General features: G+C 35.6%; 1 protein-coding gene across 4 annotated transcripts in view; it reads right to left on the reverse strand.

The window, feature by feature from the left end:
* LOC149785204 (calumenin-like) overlaps positions 1-24,410 on the reverse strand; it is a 45,910-nt gene extending 21,500 nt beyond the window's left edge. For 2 of the 4 annotated variants that reach the window (XM_089979008.1, XM_089979005.1), the window contains exons 1-4: positions 24,072-24,283; positions 9,748-9,864; positions 3,822-3,952; positions 1,934-2,124 (exon numbers count right to left, since the gene is read on the reverse strand). In XM_089979008.1, coding sequence (XP_089835134.1) covers positions 1,934-2,124; positions 3,822-3,952; positions 9,748-9,855 — 430 coding nt within the window. In that variant the 5' untranslated portion in view covers positions 9,856-9,864; positions 24,072-24,283. The other 2 variants (XM_089979006.1, XM_089979007.1) reach the window with 2 other exon arrangements.
* Between the last annotated feature and the right edge of the window lie 382 nt (positions 24,411-24,792).

Genomic DNA, 24,792 nt, shown 5'->3' on the forward strand with positions numbered 1-24,792 from the left:
TGGCCAAGTGGGAATACATACCAGACATGAATGATGGCTTTTAGTTGCAAGGGCCAGATGGAGTACATACTCTCATCCTGACATAAATAAGGGCTTTAAGTTGTCAGAGCCAGGTGGGAAAGCGTACAGTCATCCCCCCAACATGAATGTATCTAATTCTAAATTATGTTCATTTATAAAACACTTACTGCATGGACCAGCTCACATGTTTGTCAGCAAATTATGCTGTGTTGTACATATTAAAAACTAATAATGGTAACATTAAGAGTACAAAAAAGTCATGATGTATTTCAATAACTGCATCTTATAATGTAAAAACAAGAAAGAAAAAGAGTTTTAATGCTTTTTTTTTGCACTTACAAAATTTATCAACTTCACCAGTTTTATATGATTTACAGTATACGCATCACATTTTACAGAAAATCCAAATTACCAAAGTCGACTTTAATCCTTTCACGCTGTTTCTGTCATGACCTGATATAGTTTGTTGCGCACAGAGGAGGGATTAAGTTTTATTGCCCCAATTAGAAAGTTGCAGCAACAGAATTATCTAACAGTGGATGTCCACTACTTCACATGGAACTTAGGCTCAGGCAGAGTACACAGTGCAAAATGCCATGTATAAAGTTGCAATCAACGCCATTTAATATTCAAACACTTTTGCCCACTAAAACACATTCACATAAGTGCATTGCAAGAGGAAAATTTACAAGCAAACAATGCCAAGACTATTTAGGTTCTTCACAAAATATAAAAAGTTTAGTTATAGTAATTTGAATGAAAGAGATTCTGAACTTAAAGAAACAAAAGGAAAAACAAATCACACATAAGTATTAACAGGTTTCATTCCAATAAAGAAAATGCGAGAAATGCAGATTTATTTTTACATTTTTCCAGTCATTCAATTGTTTGCTTAACATGTTCCCACACAATGAAACATAAACAATATTATTTTCAAAGTTTAAGGGTCAAAGTCCAGACAAAACTTTTTGTAGCAGAGCTCATGTATCTTTTATATTTTAAAGTATGATGCCAAGTTATCCTTGTAGAATAAACCCTTGGAAAGAATTATAATATAACTTCATATTGTTCCAGTGTTTTTGATCATATATGCCTGATATGACAAGTATGGCATTCATTTGTAATCAGAATTTCATCTGAATTAAACATTTCAATAATTTCTTCAAAGTGGGTCTTCGAAACAGTATGGAAATAAAAGGGAAACTACAAATTTAATAACTGTATACAAAGCACTTTAATAAAATATAATTTGTTACGAATATCAAAGTTACCACCTGATGCAGAACACAGGGTCAATTTCAGCTTCTCTATATGCTAACAAGTACATTACATGTAATCAATCAGGGATGTATGTTGTAGCTAAGCAATTTTTTCTGATGTATGCTGTTATGGAATGAAGTGGGAAGATATCCATTGAATTTAAAGCCTCATTGTTTATGCACATTCATCTTTGTGTATTCCTAGCTGGGCCACTGATAAATACCATAACCTTACCTCAGTAGAGTTTGTACATGTAAAGGTATGAAATTTATACCTGCCTTAATTGGATTTAAGGTGTCAGGGTATTGCCCATCTGTTTGCTTACTGTGACTGGTGGATCATACACAATAAAATCAACATGGGGTGCCATAAAACCCACTAAGGTTGCAATAAAATCTGTGATGAACTTCAACTAGATTGAGTGGATTTCAACTAGATGGAGAGAAATCCACCAGACTGAGTAGTTTTCCACAACTCATAGTGGGCACTTACTCATCTGCCCCTTTGTACAAGTCCACCATATTGAGTGGGCAATCTGTAAAACGTGATGCATGTATTGTAGCATTATGTGTTTGATATAAAGAAAAGGAGGAAATGAATACGCCAACAATTAATAAGAAAAGAATATAATACTTAAATAATACATAGTTACCATCAGCATATCCATAAGTCCTATTTTTATACGATTCCCATGTCATGACATTATTTGTAATTTGATGATCTGCCCACATTCTCTCTGTGTCCTGAACAATGTAACGTTTCTGGACATACTCAATCCAACTTTTAAGTTCGTCCTCGGTAACAAAACCATCCTTGTCTTTGTCGATTTTATCTACAATAATTCTGAAAACAAATTCAAAATTGTATTAATTAGCATACAAGTCAGGTTACATTGCAAACAACATAGACCCTGATCTGTTAACACATAATATGCCAGAAGATCAGAATGTATGCTGTTTGTTCAACTTTGGGCATGTGGAACCTACAGCCATTGGTCATGGTATTATTGATTTACATTTACATTATATGGGTACATTTAAAAATCACTATCCTGCTCATGCACTTGAGGAATTTGCACATACTTGTTCCAGTGATTACTCTTAACAAACTGCATATACCCAGATCTGCCAGGGTATTGTCTATTATGCAATGTTAAAAATGGGTCTATGCAGTTTGCAGCTGAAACTGGCATGCATGCAAATATATAACAGAGCTGTAATGAATATAATGCTATGTTGGCAATAGCAACCAATAAATCACAAACAGCAATTGAAATTCTCAAATGAGATTCATTTCAATAAAAACAACACAATCAAAACTGTAAGAGCTTGTGCTGATTTTTGTCACTAAGATGCTGAATCTTTGAGTCAAGCTCTTTTGTGTGACTATATAAATGATATCATGAGTTAGAAGGAACAAGCACATTATTCAGGAATAAATAAAACTTAAAAACTCAAAAGAGGGGTATGATAACAACAACAACTTGAATTGATATCACCCACCTGGCTTGTATAACTTGACTGAATCATTTCACTAAGCAGGCTCATGCAGTATTGTACAAATAAAACCAAACTTTAACACATGTTGATTTGGATCTAATATATAAAAAAATATAATGGCATAAAACTTAGAATGCAGTCTCTTCCTCAAAGTCTTCCGAGATCTGGATGGCATAAACCCATTTACCAAGTTTTATTGAAACTTAAGAAAATATTGCCTCCAGACCTAGACAGGTAACAAACAAATGCAAGGTATCACATCAATACAGGCCATTTTGAAGTTTGATTTTTTCATCTTATATGCCAGCTAAAAGACCCAATAACTGGAAGATTATGAAAGGAATATTGGTTCTTTACCGTTCTAATGCTGACTGTGAGAGATTGTTCAGCATTGTTAACAAAAGTAAAACTGAATTTAGATCCAGGCTCTGTAATAACCCAGCACTCTGTGCTCTACTGGTGTGCAAAACATTTATAGTCTCAGCTGGTACAAAGTGTTTTGAAATGCAATACGAATCTGTTGCTTTTTAAATCTCAAAACTTGAAGCAGTAATTTATGTTAAAAGTCCAAAGGGACAAATAAATCATTTTGTACATATGCTCATTGAATTTTTATCATGTTATATGTGGAGTACTCTTTTTCTGCTCAGATTACTCTTTTTGTCCATTTGGATTACACTTTTTCCTCACCAGGGGTTGGCATGTATGCCATGATGGTCAGTAGCATGTGGATGCTTTATGAAAAGGCTCTTCATATCAACCTCTTGGAAGTAAAAGTCATTTTCAATACCTTCCACACATAGGTAGAACATATCAATCAATACAAGGACAGATACTTCGTTTGTGGTGTCTCTGCACGGGGGGAGCAATCACCGGACCTTAGCCTCGTGTAAAGATGTGAGAATAGTTGCAAACAAGAATTTTTAGGTGTTTTCATTTACATGCATGGCATATGGAAAAAACCAATGATATGTGCCCGAACCATATTCAAGGTGGTGGGAATAATAACAAACAAAACAAATTTTGGAGCAAGAATTTTACCCTAGTCTTCTCTTGGACTCCTCTGGTGACAGTTGGTCAAATGTTTCTGCCTCATCTTTTCCCAGAAAAGCATCATGGTCATACTCAGCATTGTGATCACCGTTTAGCTCATGGTCCTGATCACTAAGATCCTGTGATAGTGACAAGTAAAATATATACTCTCTTTTAAGTGAAATCCAACTTCAAACTGCACAGACCCTGATATGCTTTCACACAACAATCTGGGTCTATGCACTTTGTGAGGAGTAATAATTAACAGCATGGATCCTGATCTGACAGCGCATTATGCAACCGCAGAGCAGGGTCTATGTTATTTGCAGGGGAATCTACTTTTAAGAAGTTTTGACAAAATCCATTTTTAAAACAAACATCTTATGAAAAATCTAAATTATGCAAATAGTCACTAGACATCTGACTATACATATACATGGAATATTTCCATTATTGGTAATAAAGGCTGCGAACACATGACTAGGTTCCCTTACTGCTTTTCAACCCTGATGTTAATTAGATTTGTGGAAGCAGCTGATTCACCAAACCTTGACAGAGAAATTCCTTTTTAGTTAAAAAAACAAGTGACACTACATATGTGTAACCACTACATTTCATTCAAACAAAACACTCTGAATTCATTTATTTTATAACAATACCAGGCTTTAGGGTACTTAAATTCAGGACTTGGGAATGGGTCCTATTGTTTCTGCACAAGGATCCTTGCAAGATTAAAATCCAAGATAATTGCTATCCAATGAATAATGGTGAATTCACCTCAAATTTTCTGATACTGTATATTTGCATACAAGTTTAGGTGCAAATGCAAACAGCACAGATCAGGTCTAGGTTTTTTGTTCTACTGATTATTGCACAAATACTGAAAGGAGGACACAGATCTTTGTGCACATTATGTGACAGGATGGTTGGTTTTATGTTTAACACCATTTTCAGCATTTCATAGGCTATACATGGCAGCCAGTATATTTAGAAGAGTAAAAACCTGGGAAGAACCACTGTCCCACAAGGAAGCTACTGGCAAACTTTCTCACATACCCACATTGGCCACACGAGATCAGGGTCTATGCAGCTTGCAGTTGGACCAAACTTGTATGCAAGAATATATAGTATTAAGTGTTAAGCAGTACTGTATTTAATGCAATACTCAAGTGTCTTAATAATCACCCTCGAACTTAATTTAAAACTCCATTAAAATATATACATTATGGATACATGACACACAAAAGTAAAGTACCCAAGAAGAAAACCCAAGCTTAGAACATAATTATTTTCTAGAAACTTGCTACCATACAAACCCTGTTGCCTGTGGCTTCTTATGCCATCCCCAAAATGGATCTTACATGTATATATAAAATGCTTACAGCATAGCCAAAGGGCTCCAAGTCCTATATTATCTATTCACAAGTGATGCAGAGGTGATTCATACATTTGCTATCAAACTGAATCAGTTTTCTTTTGTTTGCTGCTTTTTATAACAGCAAAAAATATAAGAGTCTTCATACAAAAGGATAATAAAGGATTCTGAAATAAATTATTTATTAATTTACTATACTCGAAGATTGGCTATAGACCATCAATTCATCGTAAGTATCAATGCTGATAATTCGAGACGTCTGCGAACATGAAAGATTGCAATATTTTGTTAATGTGGAAGGAAAATGATCATCCATGGCAATCCTTTCTCCATTTGCTTAAATCAATATCATCTGCCATTTAACTACACATTAGTTTGTTGTTGTTGTTGTAGGGTTTAAAGCCATTTTTCAGCACACCATAGGCTATACATGGCGGCCAGTATTAATGGTGGAGGAAGAACCCGGGAAATCCCCGTAAAGAACCACCGAACCTCGAGAAGCTGCTGGCAAGCTTTCTCACACATTAGTTTGTAAATAACTGTTACTGGCTAACTGTTACCAGTTCAAACATTATGATTAAAAATTTCAAAACATGCTGAAATATATTTTGTATTTTTTCCGATGATGCCTTTTATGTAACACTGATGTTTGTGTGCTTTATCCATTCAGCTAAAAAGGTCATTGAACTTCGTTATACAGTGGTGGATACACTAATTTAGTCACATTAAATGTAGCACCATCTAACACTACGTACAAAACTAGAACCCGCGTACTTGGTATAAATGCAGCAGCAATGCAATTTATTTTGACACAGCATAAACAACAAGATCTGATATTATGAAGACTGACCAGGAGGAGCTGCATGCAAAGTTTTGAGGTAAATGCATTGTTCTTATACAAATCTAAAATATCTAGTGCGACCAATGGCGACAAAGACATTTTTTGACAGTGTGCTCTTTAATAATTAACTTTAACCTAAAAAAATTACCCTAAATAAAAGTGTGGGCATTTCATGAAATAGAATAACTTGTTAAAACTCCAAAAACTCTTAACAATTTTCATTAGGAACTTTTGACAGTTTCGTTGTTGGCATAACATGTTCCAAAAAATGACTAAAAATGAAAGCCAATAGGAAAACACTAACTAATCAATAATTTAATTTTGTATTTGTGAGCTGGGGGATCAGTGGTGGAATAATGCAAGCTCATCTCATGTCTACACTGTAATATTCACATCCACTCTTTTCCTGGTTACATATAAAATAACACAGACTTGAATTTCAGAATAATATTAAGAGGACAACACTAATCCACATGTACCATCTACTCATTATTTGATCAAATAATCACCGTCCATACTACCTACCCCTCTATGTGAACCCTTTAAGAAACAAAACTCGTGTTTGTCTATTGTCAATACACCAACAATTGGTTGCAGATTCTTTGGCTTGACACAATGAATACCTTCAATCTAGTTTTGTGCTTTCTCATTGATCTATTGACACTTGCAATAACTAATTTACCCTCAATCTCAGACAAGGGTCAAGCACACAATATATATGTAAATTAGTTAATATAACAAAAGATCAGAAAAATATCCATGCTTTATTCCTTACAACGCTGTTGAATCATCTTTACAGATTCTCTTCAGGTGAATACATTATTCCTTTACAATATTTTTTATAATATAATATTTATAAAAATATTATAAAGGAATGGAGTATTCACCTGAAGAGTATCCATGCATCCATAAAGATGATGCAAAAGGGATTAAGGCTTTAATTGCTGAAAAAATTTGCAGAATGTTGAAACCATTCTCAATATTATCGAGTTAAGACAAGATTTTCAAACTGGCTACTGTGGTTGTCATAACGAATGTCTGATCAGGACCATCTAAACCTTTTAAGGAGACTTCTGGTGAAAACCTGATTCTAAGATGACTTTCCATTTGGGAAGAATAATGACGAGAAGCTTATTTTGATGGCTGCCATAATGTCTATACTGGATGTCAGTTTGTCACCATTTTCATTTTGTACAATATATCTTTTTTGTGTGAAAAGACCAAGTCAAAGTGACCATCTATCTGGAAGGAGCATTGAATGAACATTTGCATTTAGGATGAATACATGTATGTGTGTAAAGTTTCATGGCAATCCATGAAGTAGTCTAGGATTAGTGATAAAAGTCCTGTGCTAACAGATGATGGACAAAAGCCCATCTCATAAGTGCAGAGGTCTTGGAAATTCTTAATCACATATATTTTGATGCAATTTTTTTAATCTGAGATGCAGAAAATCACATATGCATGAGTCATCCGTATGCACGCAATTCCTGGATGGTAAATTCAAGGGCTTGCCAGTCCTGCTTCAACCACCTGCTGGGTGGGAAAATGTGATCAAATGATCATTTTAGCTGTGTTGATATTTTACAATGACAGAATTCAGTGTCTAAAAGACCTCAAGATGTACATGTTGTCATTATAAGAGTACATCAGAAGAACATGACCTAATAGCTTGGTGGCAAGTTCAATGCCTTGACTAGCTGCTAAGTGGTGGGAAAATGTGCTGATATTTAAAAAGACTGAATTCAGAGGCAGAAAGATCAGTGATGTACTTGTGTATAAGAGTACATCAAATGAACAACTTTAGCTTTCACTATTGTGTTTACTTCCAGTTGCAGCCTAATATGTAGTGCATGTGACCTCAAAATCAAGACATGTTGAGAGATCGACAAAATGCTATTTGCAAATTTGGATAAGTTTATTGGGGTTAAAGAGCAAATTGATAAAGATTTTAATGAGATTCTGCAGAGTGCTAAAGTTGCTAGAACTGATATTTCACATGGAACACTATGTGTGATGCCTAGCTTAGTGATTGGAATAAGACCTTTACCTTGGCTGACATAATTCACTCTCACTCTAATGGACAAACAAGAGCTATACGTCAGTGGTGTAAAGAAGTTATAAAATTAAACTCAGTGGCAGCCACTGGTTCTTCTCATCTGGAAATTTAGCTACTTCAGGTATGCCCAATATGCTTCTGGTAGGGGATTGCAACTTTTGCTGGTGGGACTCCTGTTTTTCCAAAATAAGAGTCCTGGACTCCTAGTTTTAAAATCCTAGCGAGACCTCTGATAAGCACTTCTGTTACCAGTTGTGATAAACAGAGAGACAAAGGTAAACTGGGTAAAAATCTTAGCATATGTCCATTTTTAAAATTTATTTTCCAAATGTCTAAGATTTTCTCTGGAGGTACAAAATCAAACAAACTATCATACACTGTAAAAGTTACCCCTACCATGTAAAGTTATTTTGCAGAAAACCATTTTTCTTCTTTCAGATCTTGGACTTCTTTATAGTTACGTTTCTTGCTTGAAACTCAAGCCGCCCACAAAGTTTGACCATAGTATGCATGAGATGACAAGTTTTATTGTGGAAACTCTTTATCTTTCTTGCAGTCCATCTGACCTTGACCTTGGACCTCTTAACCCCAGAATTAACAGGGGTATTCCAAGACTCAAATGCAAGCCATCTACAAAGTTTTGAAAAGATATATGGGTATAGAACCATGACAATGGGTATAGAACCATGACAATGAACTTGGATCTCAAACTGAATAGGCATCTCACTTGTATCAAATGCAAAATGCAGTCAAGGTAATAGGTATACATGTCAAATTACTGAGTGGAAACAGTTTTCCTTCTTTGCATCACTGTACTGTTTTTTAATTTTTACTTTTTTGTTATGCTTGTTTTAATGCCATTCCTCAGCATATGATAAACTATACATAGCTGCCAGTATAGTGCCCAGGAAAACTGCAGGAAGGACCAACAACCCATACAAAGCTACTGGCAAGCTTTCTCACATACCCATATTGGCCAAGCGGAGACTCAAACACACGTGGAATACACACACCGACAGGTGATATGTCAATAATCTGTAATATGGCAAGCAACTTTGACTACTCTGCCTCCAGGAAGCACACGAGTCTTTGTAATCATAACCTCTGAAACTTTTGTAGCCAGAAATTGATGATTCATCCTTTCACCAAGTGCACAGTTACAAAGTTTGGCAATGGTCAATGATGGATAACTCAAGCTACTGTGCAGAAATGAAATAGGAAACAAACAAAATAAACAGTATCACATCCTAACTTACTGCAGGTTTATGGAGACTACCTGAATTTACATCAAAACCCTTTCATCTCAGAGTGGAAATTGTTATGCTAGAGATATGAAAAACATTGTTGAGAAATAGAGCCATTCTAGGACAATAGAAATATGTTCATGGAACAGATGCCCCACCAGTGTCTGATATGACCCAAATGCCAAGGTGTGATGGACAGACAATAGTAACACTCTATTATTAGTAAGTGCATCAACTGTTGATGTGTTGAGGGATTAAGAGGCATGAATAATTGGTATTTTAAAAAGTTTTCCACCAATGCATAAATCCAAAGGAAGTACTGTTTGAGAAATAATTGCTAAAATAATAAATATACTAAGTTACTGATTCAGCATTTTTTGTCTTTTACCACATTTGTTCTGTTGCACAACTTTTACCTTCTCGTACACTCTATTCTTGTGGTTTTCCTGTGTTTTGGGGGGAATGGCAGAACAGTAGCTAGTGGCTACCAGGGCCACTGTAAAGCAAACAGTGTAGGCTTTCATTGTGATCACCTGTAAATGTATAAATGAATATATAAATATTTTGCAACCCAGTTCCTTGAAAAACAGACAGCATCAGAATTATCTTTGATGATATGAGAAACTAGTATATAATCAATTACTACATTGCTCACCTATACAAAGATTTTAGTATTCTCCAGCAGCCACTGTACACAGCAACTGTCATACAGAAAATAAAATCAGACTTGAGTTATCTTAATGTTGGCATCTTTCCTTTAAAAATATATGCTTCTTACATTATTAATTTTAGAACTATTATTCAGCTTTAAAATTGTCAGCATTATGCCAACATACATACATTCATAACACACACTCATAACAAAAAGACATAAAACAAAATTTTGACAATAACAGTAGAGCATAAGATGTAGGTCAGTGACATAAGAGTAGCAGTACTAACAGACACGCAAATAACTATGTAGGTCAGTGACATAAGAGTAGTAGTACTAACAGACACGCAAATAACTATGTAGGTCAGTGACATAATAGTAATACTAACAGACATGCAGATAACTATGTAGGTCAGTGACATAAGAGAGTAGTAGTAACAGACATGCAAATAACTATGTAGGTCAGTGACATAAGAGAGTTCTACTAACAGACATGCAAATAACTAATTAGGTCAGTGACATAAGAGAATAGTACTAACAGACATGCAAAGAACTATGTAGGTCAGTGACACAAGAGAGAAGTACTAACAGACATGCAAAGAACTATGTAGGTCATTGACATTGACACAAGAGAGTAGTACTAACAGACATGCAGATAACTATGTAGGTCAGTGACATAATAGTAGTACTAACAGACATGCAGATAACTATGTAGGTCAGTGACATAAGAGAGTAATAGTAACAGACATGCAAATAACTATGTAGGTCAGTGACATAAGAGAGTAGTACTAACAGACATGCAAAGAACTATGAAGGTCAGTGACACAAGTGAGTAGTATTAACAGACATGCAAAGAACTATGCAAGTCAGTGACATAAGAGAGTAGTACTAACTGACATGCAGATAACTATGTAGGTCAGCGACATAAGAGAGTAGTACTAACTGACATGCAAAGAACTATGAAGGTCAGTGACACAAGTGAGTAGTATTAACAGACATGCAAAGAACTATGCAAGTCAGTGACATAAGAGAGTAGTACTAACTGACATGCAGATAACTATGTAGGTCAGCGACATAAGAGAGTAGTACTAACTGACATGCAAAGAACTATGTAAGTCAGTGACACAAGTGAGTAGTATTAACAGACATGCAAAGAACTATGCAAGTCAGTGACATAAGAGAGTAGTACTAACTGACATGCAGATAACTATGTAGGTCAGTGACATAAGAGAATAGTACTAACAGACATGCAAAGAACTATGAAGATCAGTGACACAAGTGAGTAGTATTAACAGACATGCAAAGAACTATGCAAGTCAGTGACATAAGAGAGTAGTACTAACTGACATGCAGATAACTATGTAGGTCAGCGACATAAGAGAGTAGTACTAACTGACATGCAAAGAACTATGTAAGTCAGTGACATAAGAGATTAGTACTAACTGACATGCAGATAACTATGTAGGTCAGCGACATAAGAGAGTATTACTAACTAACATGCAAAGAACTATTTAAGTCATTGACATAAGAGAGTAGTACTAACTGACATGCAAAGAACTATGTAAGTCAGTGACATAAGAGAGTAGTACTAACTGACATGCAGATAACTATGCAGGTCAGTGACATAAGAGAGTAGTACTAACTGACATGCAGATAATTATGTAGGTCAGTGACATAAGAGAGTAGTACTAACTGACATGCAGATAACTATGTAGGTCAGCGACATAAGAGTAGTACTAACTGACATGCAAAGAACTATGTAAGTCAGCAACATAAGAGAATAGTACTAACAGACATGCAGATAACTATGTAGGTCAGTGACATAAGAGAATAGTACTAACTGACATGCAGATAACTATGTAGGTCAGTGACATAAGAGAGTTCTACTAACAGACATGCAAATAACTAATTAGGTCAGTGACATAAGAGAATAGTACTAACAGACATGCAAAGAACTATGTAGGTCAGTGACATAAGAGAGTAGTACTAATTGACATGCAGATAACTATGTAGGTCAGTGACATAAGAGAACAGTACTAAAAGACATGCAGATAACTATGTAGGTCAGTGACATAAGAGAGTAGTAGTGACATGCAGATAACTATGTAGGTCAGTGACATAAGAGAGTAGTACTAATTGACATGCAGATAACTATGTAGGTCAGTGACATAAGAGAGTAGTACTGACATGCAGATAACTATGTAGGTCAGTGACATAAGAGAGTAGTACTAACTGACATACAGATAACTATGTAGGTCAGTGACATAAGAGAGTAGTACTGACATGCAGATAACTATGTAGGTCAGTGACATAAGAGAGTAGTACTAACAGACATGCAGATAACTATGTAGGTCAGTGACATAAGAGAGTAATACTAACAGACATGCAGATAACTATCAAGCTTCATGACCTGACAACAGTCACCAATAAATGAACTTCACAGGAAAATTATTGAAACATGTGGTACAGGATAAAAACACCCCTTTAACTATTCAAAAACACCCCAACACCAAGTTTCATGATTCTAGCAAATATAGTATGCAAATACAAGTACATGTAACATGCCAAAAAACTTGTGCAGACATGAGCTAAATAAAAAAAAAACATAATCAAAGCCGGTAGATGAAATATAGGTCATGATGATCTTTTGTTGTGATATTAACAAATATGTAAATTAGTATCCTTTTCAAGATATTAGGATCAATATTGCCTGAGAATGAGCATAAATAGAAAATGCAGCCCAAGTCAATGAAGGGAGAAAAAAAAGCAACACTAACCAACTTCTGCAATAAGCAAGTTCATGTTACAGATTATAAAGAAGACTTAAACTTCGTAAAAGCTGTCTTTTGGCATTCCTTATCTTTACATTCTTTTACCTGCAATTTTGTTTGCACTCTATAACCAGTATTGTGCAAGCATGTGTAGTTTTACATACATACATAGAATCATCAAGGAGACCTGCAAGAACTCAGCTGATAGACTGAATGACTTGCCATACAGAACTATTTAAGTTATATCAGATGAATTCAATACTCATTGACAATAACCAGGGTTTGCTTCTCCTGTGTCCTTTTGGAGAAGGCACATTTCCTCTGCATGATATACATGTAGGTCACAAGAGACCCTCAAAGGCAATGATGCTCTACTGGGCAAAAACAATTTCAGGAATTAAAAACAAGACCATTTGTTCCATTTAACTGCCAGATGTTTACAGCACATCTGATATTCTTCAGCAATAACAAAAATTTCAAATTTAAAAAATTAGCTGAATGTCATTTAGGTCAAAGTAGACATCATTAGAAATCTTTTGGTGAAAATCCCATTTGATAATGATCATTCATTCATGGGAGTAGTGACAAGATGGTCTACAGCTGGCACCATTTTCATTAAGGACAAAGTGAAAAATTGGTCATAATAATCTTCTATTTTGGGAGTAGAGTCATCATAGCAGCTATAATCGATGTGTGAATGGCACCATTTTCATTCAGTAACAATTAGTTATCAAAAAAGTCCATTTTAAAATCTGACTTTCCATTCAGGAGATGTAGCAATAATTTTCAAAATAGTTGCTGAGGTGGTCATACTGGACACCATTTAAGACTAATTTGACATCATAATAAATCTTTTGGTGAAAACCCCATGTCAATATGGCTTATTAAGTAGAGTTGTGATAACATTTTTAAGATGGCTGCCATGGCAGCCACAATGGACATCAGATTGGCACCATATTTATTTGGGACCAACTAGCCATTATAAGAAATATTTCAATGAAATCAAGCTAATATATGAACATCCATCTTAAACGAATAGCAATAACAAGGTTTTCATGATGACCGCTGTGGTGATCATATTGGACATTAGGTTGACACCATTTTCACTTAGGACCAACTAACCCATAGATAAATAAGAAGTCCTTTAATAAAAACTAAATGGATGGTTGATACATCATGGAAGAGTAACAATAAGAAGAATTTTAAGAAGGCAGCTGTGGTACTCATGATGGACATCAAATCAGAACCATTTTTCTCTTGGACCAACTAGAAATCATAAAAGGCCTTTACGTGAAAACACACTGTTCACAAGATCATCCATTCAGGATTAGCAATAACAAGATTTGTTAAGGTAGCTGCTGTTGCAGCCATATTCGAGGTCAGAATAGAACAATTTTCATTTGGGACCAATCAGACGCCATAAGAAGTCTTTTATTGCCCCCCCCCCCCATTTTTTTTTACATGACAATGCATTCTGGAGGAGTAGCAATAAAAGATATTTAAGATGGCTGCTATGAAGGTCATATTGGACATCAAGCTCGAACCATTTTCATTTAGGACCAACCAGACATTGTAAGTCATCTTTGAGTGAAAAACCCAATTTGATATGGCCATCTATTCAAGAAAAGTAGTGATAAAATGATTTTTAATATGACTGCCATGGTGGCCTTACTGGATGTCAGATCAGCACCAACTAGATATATTGGATTTGGGATTTGATCAGCCATAAGAAACGACCACACCTTACTCATGAACAAGAGTAGAACACCTGAAGTAAATTTAATTCAGTGAAATGACAAATAACTTATTTAATTTATCTTTTAAGAGAAAATAATTATAAATTAATGTCTTCAACTGGAAGAATATTTTGCTGACCTGCTGACATCTTCACAGCCATAAACATGTTCTGAATAGGCACCCATACACATGAAAATGAGCTTAAACTGTATACAATTAACTGGATAAGACAAAGCTTAACTTTAACAATGTCAAGTAATGTTAGGATAAATTTCAAAATTAAGCATATGTTACAGTGCACAGTCATTGTACAGGCAACTCGTGAATTTTATGCAGCACATATAGCTTGGGTCGGTACCATATATTTTATTGTTTCTGACAGTAGCTGTATATTTAGAATATCCTTTATCCACCACTCTCATCCTGGTCCATTACTGCCTTAATGTGTATTCCTTTCATTTGCTGATACACTAAACCTGGTCCTGTAAGACCATGCAAGATTACTGGTCATGAGATCAAATTATCACTGGACTGATTAATTAATAATAACGTCCCTTAAGAGGCCACTTTCTGTTGGAAAGATGGATGACCTTTCAAGACAGGTTATAACGTACAGCATTAGATAATGTTTTTTTTAAAAATGACTTTTTAAATGTTCAATAATTTTTTTCCTTTTAAACACGAAAATATCCATGAGTCAAACTTTTCTTATGAGACAACCTCTCTGCCATCTGCATATTCTCTCAAGGCAGATAGTTTCTCAAATGAGGTCTTAACACTATCACTCGCAGAGATTTCCTCAAATGTTTGCTTGTGAAAATGAGTCGGACAATGACCCCATCAAGGTCAGTTGAGCATGACTTCAATCTACTCCCCACACCAGAGGATACAATATTTATAGGTTACTGCATTTGTATGGGAAAATATGAAAAAGTTTGTTGGATGGATAATGCATCATCTTGGGAGTGCATTATATCCATCTGACAAAACAAGTTCATATTTTCCCATACAAATGCAGTAATCATTTAATTATATAATCATTTTCTTATGCTACCTAAGGCATAATTATATAAACAAAAATACACTACAAGAAGCAAATTGAATTTACGCTGTATTCCAAACTAATCATACGAACGCAGATTCATCAGTACAAAACAACAATAATAATGTGCACACAACTCCGCCCTGTGAAATCTGAACTTAGTTGTGCGCTCAACACTTTAGAAAGAAACTGTCAGTTTGGCCTACTTAAAATTGAAATTTAGTCATATTGTGAATGACTGTACATTGCAACCACTTTTCCATTTGGTCTGGAATGAATGGATTGTGGTATTTTTGTTGATTCTACTAAAAAAAATTATTATGGGCTGGATTTATCTGTGTCAATTCTACATGAAGTACATCTGATTTGAGCAGCAAGGGAGGCATCTTGACTCATCTGCATCTGTGTTTCTGTTCTGTCAATGAATCTTTGGAATCATAATGTTATCCCAGTACTGTCCATTTCTGAGAAGTTGGACATCAGACAAAAAAAGTGAGGCAGAGCTAGCTCAGGCAGATTGGCTTTGTTATATTGCAACCGGACTCGAAGAAGGAGAAAAGGCTGCCAGCCATGTATTGTCAGGGGACATTGATAGTATTCCCATACGTATTCTAGCAATTTCATTGTATTTGCCTCGAAAGGATGATGGCTATTTCAAGAATCTTGTCTTATGTCGTCATCAAAAAGCCTAAAGTGCTGGTAAGCTTGATATCTACAAACATCACTGGAATTGTCAGGGATAGGGAAATGAGATATAATGAACACAAAACAGCGGTGATTCTATCCTTCAGTTTCAGCTTGGGTGGTAAGGACTTTATTCCCAAATTTTATGGGATCTCACGCAAAAAGTTGCTGAAAGGAATATTTGAAAATGAAACTTTCAGGAGAAATCTCTTCAAGATCAGCTCAAGACTAGACTCTGGGCATTTCAGTGTAACCATTGACCCAGGGCTTTACATTCTGCTGAAGGACCTCTACTGCGAACAAGCACAATGTTGAAAGACTCTCCATGGAAGAAGTAAGACAATTAAGAATAAAACTGATTGGAAAAGCTGTAAGAAGCACAACATTGTGAATGCCTCCAGTCACTGCATTACATAACATCTGCAAATTAATTAACAGTAGTCTGCTGTATTTATTAACTGCAGAGAGTCAGAGGCAGAACTTTAGGTGTAGGTCTAAAGAAAGTTGATGATGTGGTAGAATACAATCCGGTCCCACATGTCCACTATGCCAGCAGTGAAGACCTCAGAATTCCTGAAGAAGATCTCAAGGAAGCACTGACAAGAGCCAGAATGCAACAGCATAGGAAATGATAATTAAATGAAGTACCAGGAAAAGAGTGACAACCAAGGAAACAGAAGCTGATTACATCTACTCCAAGCTCAGTAAGTGGTGACAGGTCAGGAACTACATTCAGATCTATTAAGTAGACTGTATAAACAAGTGTAGAGATCCTGAAGGTTAAATTCTGGATAAAATCAAACAGAAAATAATCATCTGTGTACTGGTAAAAGGATATAGTATATATATAAAATAAACAGGTATTGACATATAATAGCATAAGTAAAGTCTCTTAAGAATGATCTGGAGTTCTGAACAATGGAACAAGTAGTAGGTACTTCATTTCCCCTTTGCATACTTTGAAGGTGAGAAAAGGTGTGTACAGATAAAATTAAAATCTCCTTTTAAATTACAGACTGATACACTGGAATGATTTGACCCAAATTTCACCAAGAGGGGCTGTCATTTCATTGACGAGGTTTTTAAAATGAAATGTACTGATTTGAGTTTGTGTTCCTGGAGTAGAATCATACTTCCCTAATTCGCCTGATAGTTATTCAAAAGTAATGTTCATATGGAGATCTCATTAAAATGATACACCTGAGTAAATGCAGGTAAATGAATTTAATCAACTATTTCTTGGTTTTATAAATTTTTTTGCAGGAAGAAACGAGAGGTTCGAAGATATAACTGATACTTCAAACTTTGGCTGGACAAGCAAAGAACACATGCATTCACTTAAGATATTTTGCCTTCATATTTGTTAATCGGATCTTTATATTTTACACTGTACTTGCAACTATATCAGTTTTAGTCATGATGATATGACTTTTTGTGTAATTAGATTATAACATCTACTATGAAATGTTTTCATATCAACATTTTATATTCAATTTTGACATTTTCTAGAGGGACTTTAATTCAAATTTGCCTTTTGTTTTGATCATAAACATGTATACACTATATAATTATGTGCTTTCACCATAACAGTTGTTCACCATGAAAAAAGAATTCTAGAACTCAAAAGCCCCTGGCTAGTGTCTCAGGTTTGCTGGACCATCCTTTGTTATATTTTTCTGGTATATAAATACCACATACATTAAAAATGTGTGTGTGTGATTTGGATTTTTAACACAGGTTTAACAATTTTTCAGTCGTATCGCTACGATGTCTGCGGTGTGGCAGCTTATAGTGATGCCTAGCACTGGGGCATCAAGTCGCAGACATGTAGCATGATGTCCCACCCAGTCACATTATCCTGACACCAGGCCAACCAGTCCTAACACTAGCCTCTTAATGCTGAGCGCCAAGCGAGGCAGCTGTTAGTACCATCTTTGTAAGTCTTTGGTATGACTCGGCAGGGGATCGAACCCATGACCTCCCACATACAAACGTTACAAGAATATTTAGTTCATGAAAATACTCATAGCTGCCAACCTTCCAGGCTCACAATTAGTGAAAATAGGGATAAAAAGTCGTGAATTAGGACAAGAATTCGTGAAAAATACCATGACAATAACTCCATCCACTCTGACCACTCCGACCGTCAATACTACACTATATCAAGTTCGCAAAATAAAAATAAAACACTCCATATATGCAGAAATATTTATTTATCAAGACATTATACTGTGGCAGACTTGAACTTCCTCAACTGCTTGATCGTAAATTTGTTTTCTAAACAGTTCTGACTTATTGTCTGCAGGTTGATCTTGGGGACTAAAATTGCTGACAAATTTTCTGCAGCTAAGGAGGCCCTAAAGTCTGTCTTATTTTTCCTCACTAAAGAAAATACTCTTTCGCTGTCACTGTTGCTGTGAGTAATGCACAGGAGCTGCAGCATTTTTGGTTCTTCCACAGGAAAATTTGGAAGCGGTTTTCGAGTCCGGGAACATTTGTCAGAACAAATGTTTAGCATGGTCTCCAGCTGATAAAGGTAGATTGTGTTCAACAAGAAAACTCACAAATAATGCTTCAGCATTGGTAGCCTGCAGGTCTTACGCAAATGGTTTAAAATATTCCAGAGCTGAAATCTGCGAATTCTTAATTTTCCCAACTTCTACGTGTTTTTTGCAACCGACATTCTTCCTCACATCGTCTCTGCGATGACACACTGAGTGCAAAAAGCATGAATGAATATCAATGTTTAATGGCAGAATGCATGGCCAATTTTTGATATATTCCAAATTAAACTTCACTTTTTGAGTAATACATTTCTTTTTCCTTGGTGGTGAAGACATTTTCAAAATCTTGCATGCGAGGCTGAACAGTAACTCAAATCAGTCTTTTGACGCATGCGCGGAGCAAATTTCCGGTCAGGCCCCAGTTTCTCTCAAAAGCATTTGTAAAACTACTCTTATACATATAGATTAAAAGAGGCTAAATTGCTTGCTACCGGGCCAACTGTACTAATCGGCTGTAGATCTACTAATATCGTGACCAGCAGTACTGGACCGTTTCGGCAACTGCAAATATCACGACTAGTGCTTAACGGGAAATCAGTTATTTTATAAAAGATTTAAAATAATTGAGGATTGGAAAATTCGTGAATTTTTGGCTTACGGCGTGAATCCGTGAATCGCTGATAAAATTGTGAAATTCACACCAAATTCCTGAGGGTTGGCAGCTATGAATACTTTCCTATCAGTTCTGATTGAAAGATCTGGCCTTTTAAGTTTTTTACTAACTAAATTTCTTTCAAAGAAAAGTAAATATCAATGGTTTACACAGAATTTACTAATAAATATTATCAAACAGGAACTAAATATATCTGATGGACAATGCATAAATGCTGCCCTTGTATTATGTTTAACGGAATCATTCACCAGCTCATTTTAAAAACAAACATTTGGGGAAATCTCTGGAACAAACAGTCAAATAAAAAATGTGATATCACGGTTAAGTGCAGCAAACCACCCACCAGTGGTCTTTCAAGTTAGGTTTTGCATAATACCATTACCTATTATTTTATTTATACCAGGTCATCAATAAAATCAATAAAATAAAAACCATTTATATTTGATGAGCAAAACTCTTGAAAGACTTTCATGTACACAATTTACAGGCAAAAACTTTAAAATGATTTAATGTTCTAAATCTACTTAAGTATGCTTATATTTAGAAGCAAATCCAAAATGACATGAACAAGGGTAATTGGTCGCGCATAGAAATGTTTTCATCACTTTACAAAATGTCTGAATATCTTGTTTTTTAAGGGCATTTCTTTAAAAATAATTCAGTTTAGAAATACTACAACTGAGGTATTTTTTGTATGAACTTTTGAGCTCCTCATACTGTACTTTAATATCCAAGGCATTTGAGGGAAAAAATGATCATAAATATGAAATCATGAAATTTCAATACATCATAAAAAGCAGACTATTAATGAAAACCAAATATTTAAAAATACAACGCATGCAATGGATCACTTTTTTGTATTAATAGTTTTACAATGTTTATTAATTAAATTTGTTGGACACACTATACATGATTGGATTCAAAATGACCCCTTATCTTGATATAAATCTGTTCACAAAATTTTTTAAGCGAGTAATATTGAGTAGAATCTGAGGCCTTTTTAAACATATTATAGAACTGCATATGATAGCATGACATCAATCAGGACTGAAAATTTAGTTTTTAGTCACATTTCATTTTGAACCATCAATGTAAGTAAAGCACTACAATGAAAAAAGATTTTGTCATTAAAAATTACCAAGCTGAGAAAACATTTTCACAAATGGACAGCGAGTATGTAGTTTCTGCTTTCATAATTTCCTTTCCTTGTTATCCTTAGTTAATATTCTTTTACAGTTTTCTACAGAAAAATAACACATTTCATCATGGACAAGCAGCTGTAACAAAGCCACTCTGTCATTGTCACATTCCCATCAAACAAGGCCAATCTGTCATCGTCATATTCACATCAACAAGGCCAATCTGTCATTGTCATATTCCCATCAAACAAGGCAAATATGTCATCGTCATAATCACATCCAACAAGGCCAATCTGTCATCGTCATATTCACATCAAACAAGGCCAATCTGTCATCGTCATATTCACATCAAACAAGGCCAATCTGTCATCATCATATTCACATCAAACAAGGCCAATCTGTCATCATCATATTCACATCAAACAAGGCCAATCTGTCATCGTCATATTCACATCAAACAAGGCCAATCTGTCATTGTCATATTCACATCAAAACAAGGCCAATCTGTCATTGTCATATTCACATCAGTGAATTCATACAGGAGTTCAAGACTTAACCGCTTTTGTTTATCAACAGCAATGCATCTTATTGCAATAATGAAGGCTTTTAAAGACCTGATATATATGTTCCATGTGAGCTACAGTTTAAATTTTTCAGCAAAAATTCTTCGTTTCTTTGTTCTAGGTTTTATCATGGCTAAAATTCGGCTTAATTCAGAAGAATGCACTTCATTTTATAGATCTAGATTAGAATGAAAGTGTCCCCGAGTTTAACGTTTTGGGTTTAGGTAACTGATTATGGTAGATGAGTGTAACATCATTATCCGTGTCAACTCAGTAATCCGCATGTAAAACCAAGACATCGTATAAATCATACATTACTGTCAATGATCTATTACTGTCACACACTGTACCTTAGGCACAGCTAATTTAAACGATCCTAAATTTTTACACTTCATACAAAACCATCTGTAACTGATTCCAATCTTATCTATACTTAACAAATTTATGATTAACATTAGTCCTACGACATAAGTCACACCACCTGATATTTTTGTTCTGGAGGCGATGGGTATTACTCCCCAACTAATGTCGCTGTGTAGCGTGTTTTTATGTCTACTGTGTAAAGTCAAATTTTCAGGAATATCACACACAACAGGCAACCAATAACAACACTTTTCTACAAAGTTATAGTGTTTTTGTCTGACTTTACTTACCCTGATGTCTTTTCTCTAATAAATTCAAATTCTCACGAAAGAAATGGACATGTTTTCAAGTTTCGTCTGCCTACATTTCAGTTGGCTGGAAAGCAATGAAAGCCGGAAATGCCAAAATTTGGTTAAGCTAAAGTATTCTTTAATGAAATGAATAAAAAACATATTATGCCCATTGGAACTGTAAGCAACATTTCGTTCCATTCAAGAAACATATCCCCTATATGAACCTACTTAAACACACTTCGGCATACCTTGACTACCGTTGCATTGCAACAAATTCAAATGTATGTCAACGGAACATGAAAATGCGTCCATTGGCAAATGACACATTTTCATTCCGCCAGGATAAAAAAGCACAGTAAGTATACTAATTACACAAAAATTAGTGGCAGAGGGTCAATATGGACTGCCTAGTGTGTGAGATATTCCTGAAACTTTCACTACTCATTCCAATATCAAGCGACATCGGAACATGCTATACAAGGCCGTTATTTGGGTAGTATGTGTCATTTGGATTTTTAACGCAGCTAAACAAATTTCAGTCATATTGCTACGATGTCTGCAGTGTGTCAGTTTATAGTGATGTCTAGCACTGGGGCATCATGTTGCAGACATATTGCATGATGTCCCACCCAGCCACATTATCCTGACACCAGGCCGACCAGTCCTAACACTAACCTCTTAATGCTGAGTGCCAAGCGAGGCAGCTGATAGTACCATTTTTGCTAAGTCTTTGGTATGACTCGGCCAAGGATCGAAACCCACGACCTCCCGCATCTGAGGCATATGCTCTAACCACCAGGCCACCGGAGCAGTCATTTGGGTAGTAAGACATAGCACTAAAACAAAAACAACATGTGCTATGTCTTACATTGTAGCACTGGATTAACATATGCTTCACACTGCAAATAAAACTTTGCACCATATAACTTTCAGTCGAATTGATGTAAACTTGGTAGCTGTAATCGCAAAGAGCATTAAGGCACGCATTCATGCATTTATGACCTAGTCAACGATTATTTGCACGTTTCACGTCCATTGCACAGGTGCTCTACGCAAGCTTGATGTTGAGAAAAAAAAAACAATAATATGAAGGAAAAATATCATACAGAGGGACAAAAATACCTTAGATTACCCCCATCACCCGTTCTGACATAGGACCCTCTCTATCATACTATATACTCTAATGTATTCTCTCATTAATTTAACATATTCAAATGATTCCTAACATGATGCGATCATGTTATTACCTATTTTTGCCTGGGTACAAACAGTCTACATCGTGAAATGGTTCTCTGATGCACTGATCTTGTTTAAGTATAAGCTTTTCAGCCAATCATATTTCGCCATTGACATGTGTGCCACAGAGTGGACATTTTTTTTAAATGATAGTTGCTTGTCTATGATGTGTGCAGTGAAAACGACACAATGTCTAATTCTTCCATGGAACAGGTTTCCTAAAGTTGAATTGAGTTAATGGTAAGTAAAAACTTACTTTTGTATCTACCACTGTAATTCAAAAATAGATGTATCACAGAGTCACAAACATGGTACATGTCGCTCTTTACACCGGTTGTCACATGAGCTTGCACTTGTTCCAAAAGACAATATTCGCAACAATCACATGTTTGGAGTCCATAACTTCAGTTTGGTAAATTGCAGAAAAGCTAATGGTGGCTTGATGAATAGAAAAATATCTCAGTTGTAAAACAAGCCATAGAGTATGGTTGTGTGCCTTTAAAGACGGAAATAGCTGAAGGAAATCGATTGTCATGGGTGGAACCAAGTATTTGGAAGTTCCGTACCTTCCCTCATATAGTATGATAGAGGGACTCAGAACGGGTCATGGTACCAATCTAAGGTATTGTTTAGACTCTACGATTTTTTACCTTCAGATTATTGTTGTTGTGGTTTTTTTTCTCAACATCAAGCTCGCGTCGAGCACCTGTGGTCCATTAGTGAATCTTGTATTTATGCAACAAGAAAATCTGTGCACGAAATTTCAACGAGCACGTGAAAATAGCAGTGTAACAACTCAGGCATATAAGACGGTATATCTCTATCGGAATTTATTTTAAAATAAATGCAAATATTTGTACTGAAGGAAGTCGAAATTACTAACTTTTCAGTACCACAGGGGTTCGTTAAAAGAAAATTTGGAGTATCCGTCCATGAATCAAGGAATGGGGCTGTTACAGGTTAGAATCCCCCACCCTTGATTCATGGACGGTTACTCCAACTTTTCTTTGTAACGAACCCCGGTATTCAGTACCAATCGCTATTTACACTGCAACTGGTGCAAGGCATGTACAAAGCTCTTACCTATGTCAGTGAATGGAAATATCTCCAACAATCAATTAATCTGTGGCCGTAGGCAACAGCTTTTCTTTGTGCGATCAATATTGCAGGTTGAAATGAAATTTCCGTTACCGGCGTACAGCTGTAGTATTTTATTCAATGTCTAACACACTTGCCTGGCAAAAAATGAACTCAGGATAAGAGCCAATCAGGAAACCAGATTTTTGCAATCTGAGTATTTTTACCAATCAAATGCTTCCAACGTGGCCCACTTGATACGTTAGCACCCTCAATTTTAAGGTAGAACATCCTTTTGGATTGGATAATGACGCTCACTTCCGCTCTGCATTCGTGGCAGGAAACTTACTGTAACGAAAGCTGTACATTTTTTGCTACAGTATAGGGAGTTACAAACCATGCGATCTATTTGTCTCGCCCGCTGGTTTGAAATCATTGACTGTTTGTCTCGCATACGAAACCAGTTTTGTATTTTAAGCGAATTAGCGTTAAAATTTTGTTTTAAGATGAACAAGGAAACTTTTTTTGTTTTCCTTGCTTTGTTATGATTTATTATTATTATTATTATTATTGCATTTTTCTCCCTACCCCACACCACACGCACAAAGAGCGTGTGTTCAAGCATAAAAATAAGATAAGAACATGAATTTGTGCCCAAGAACTTGTTTCTGTACCTATCTATCTATCTATCTATCTAAAAATGGCCTATTGTTTATTGATTCTCTCT

This window comes from Sinohyriopsis cumingii, chromosome 13, assembly GCF_028554795.1.
Source record: "Sinohyriopsis cumingii isolate HCF-2022 chromosome 13, ASM2855479v2, whole genome shotgun sequence".
Lineage (NCBI taxonomy): Eukaryota > Metazoa > Mollusca > Bivalvia > Unionida > Unionidae > Sinohyriopsis > Sinohyriopsis cumingii.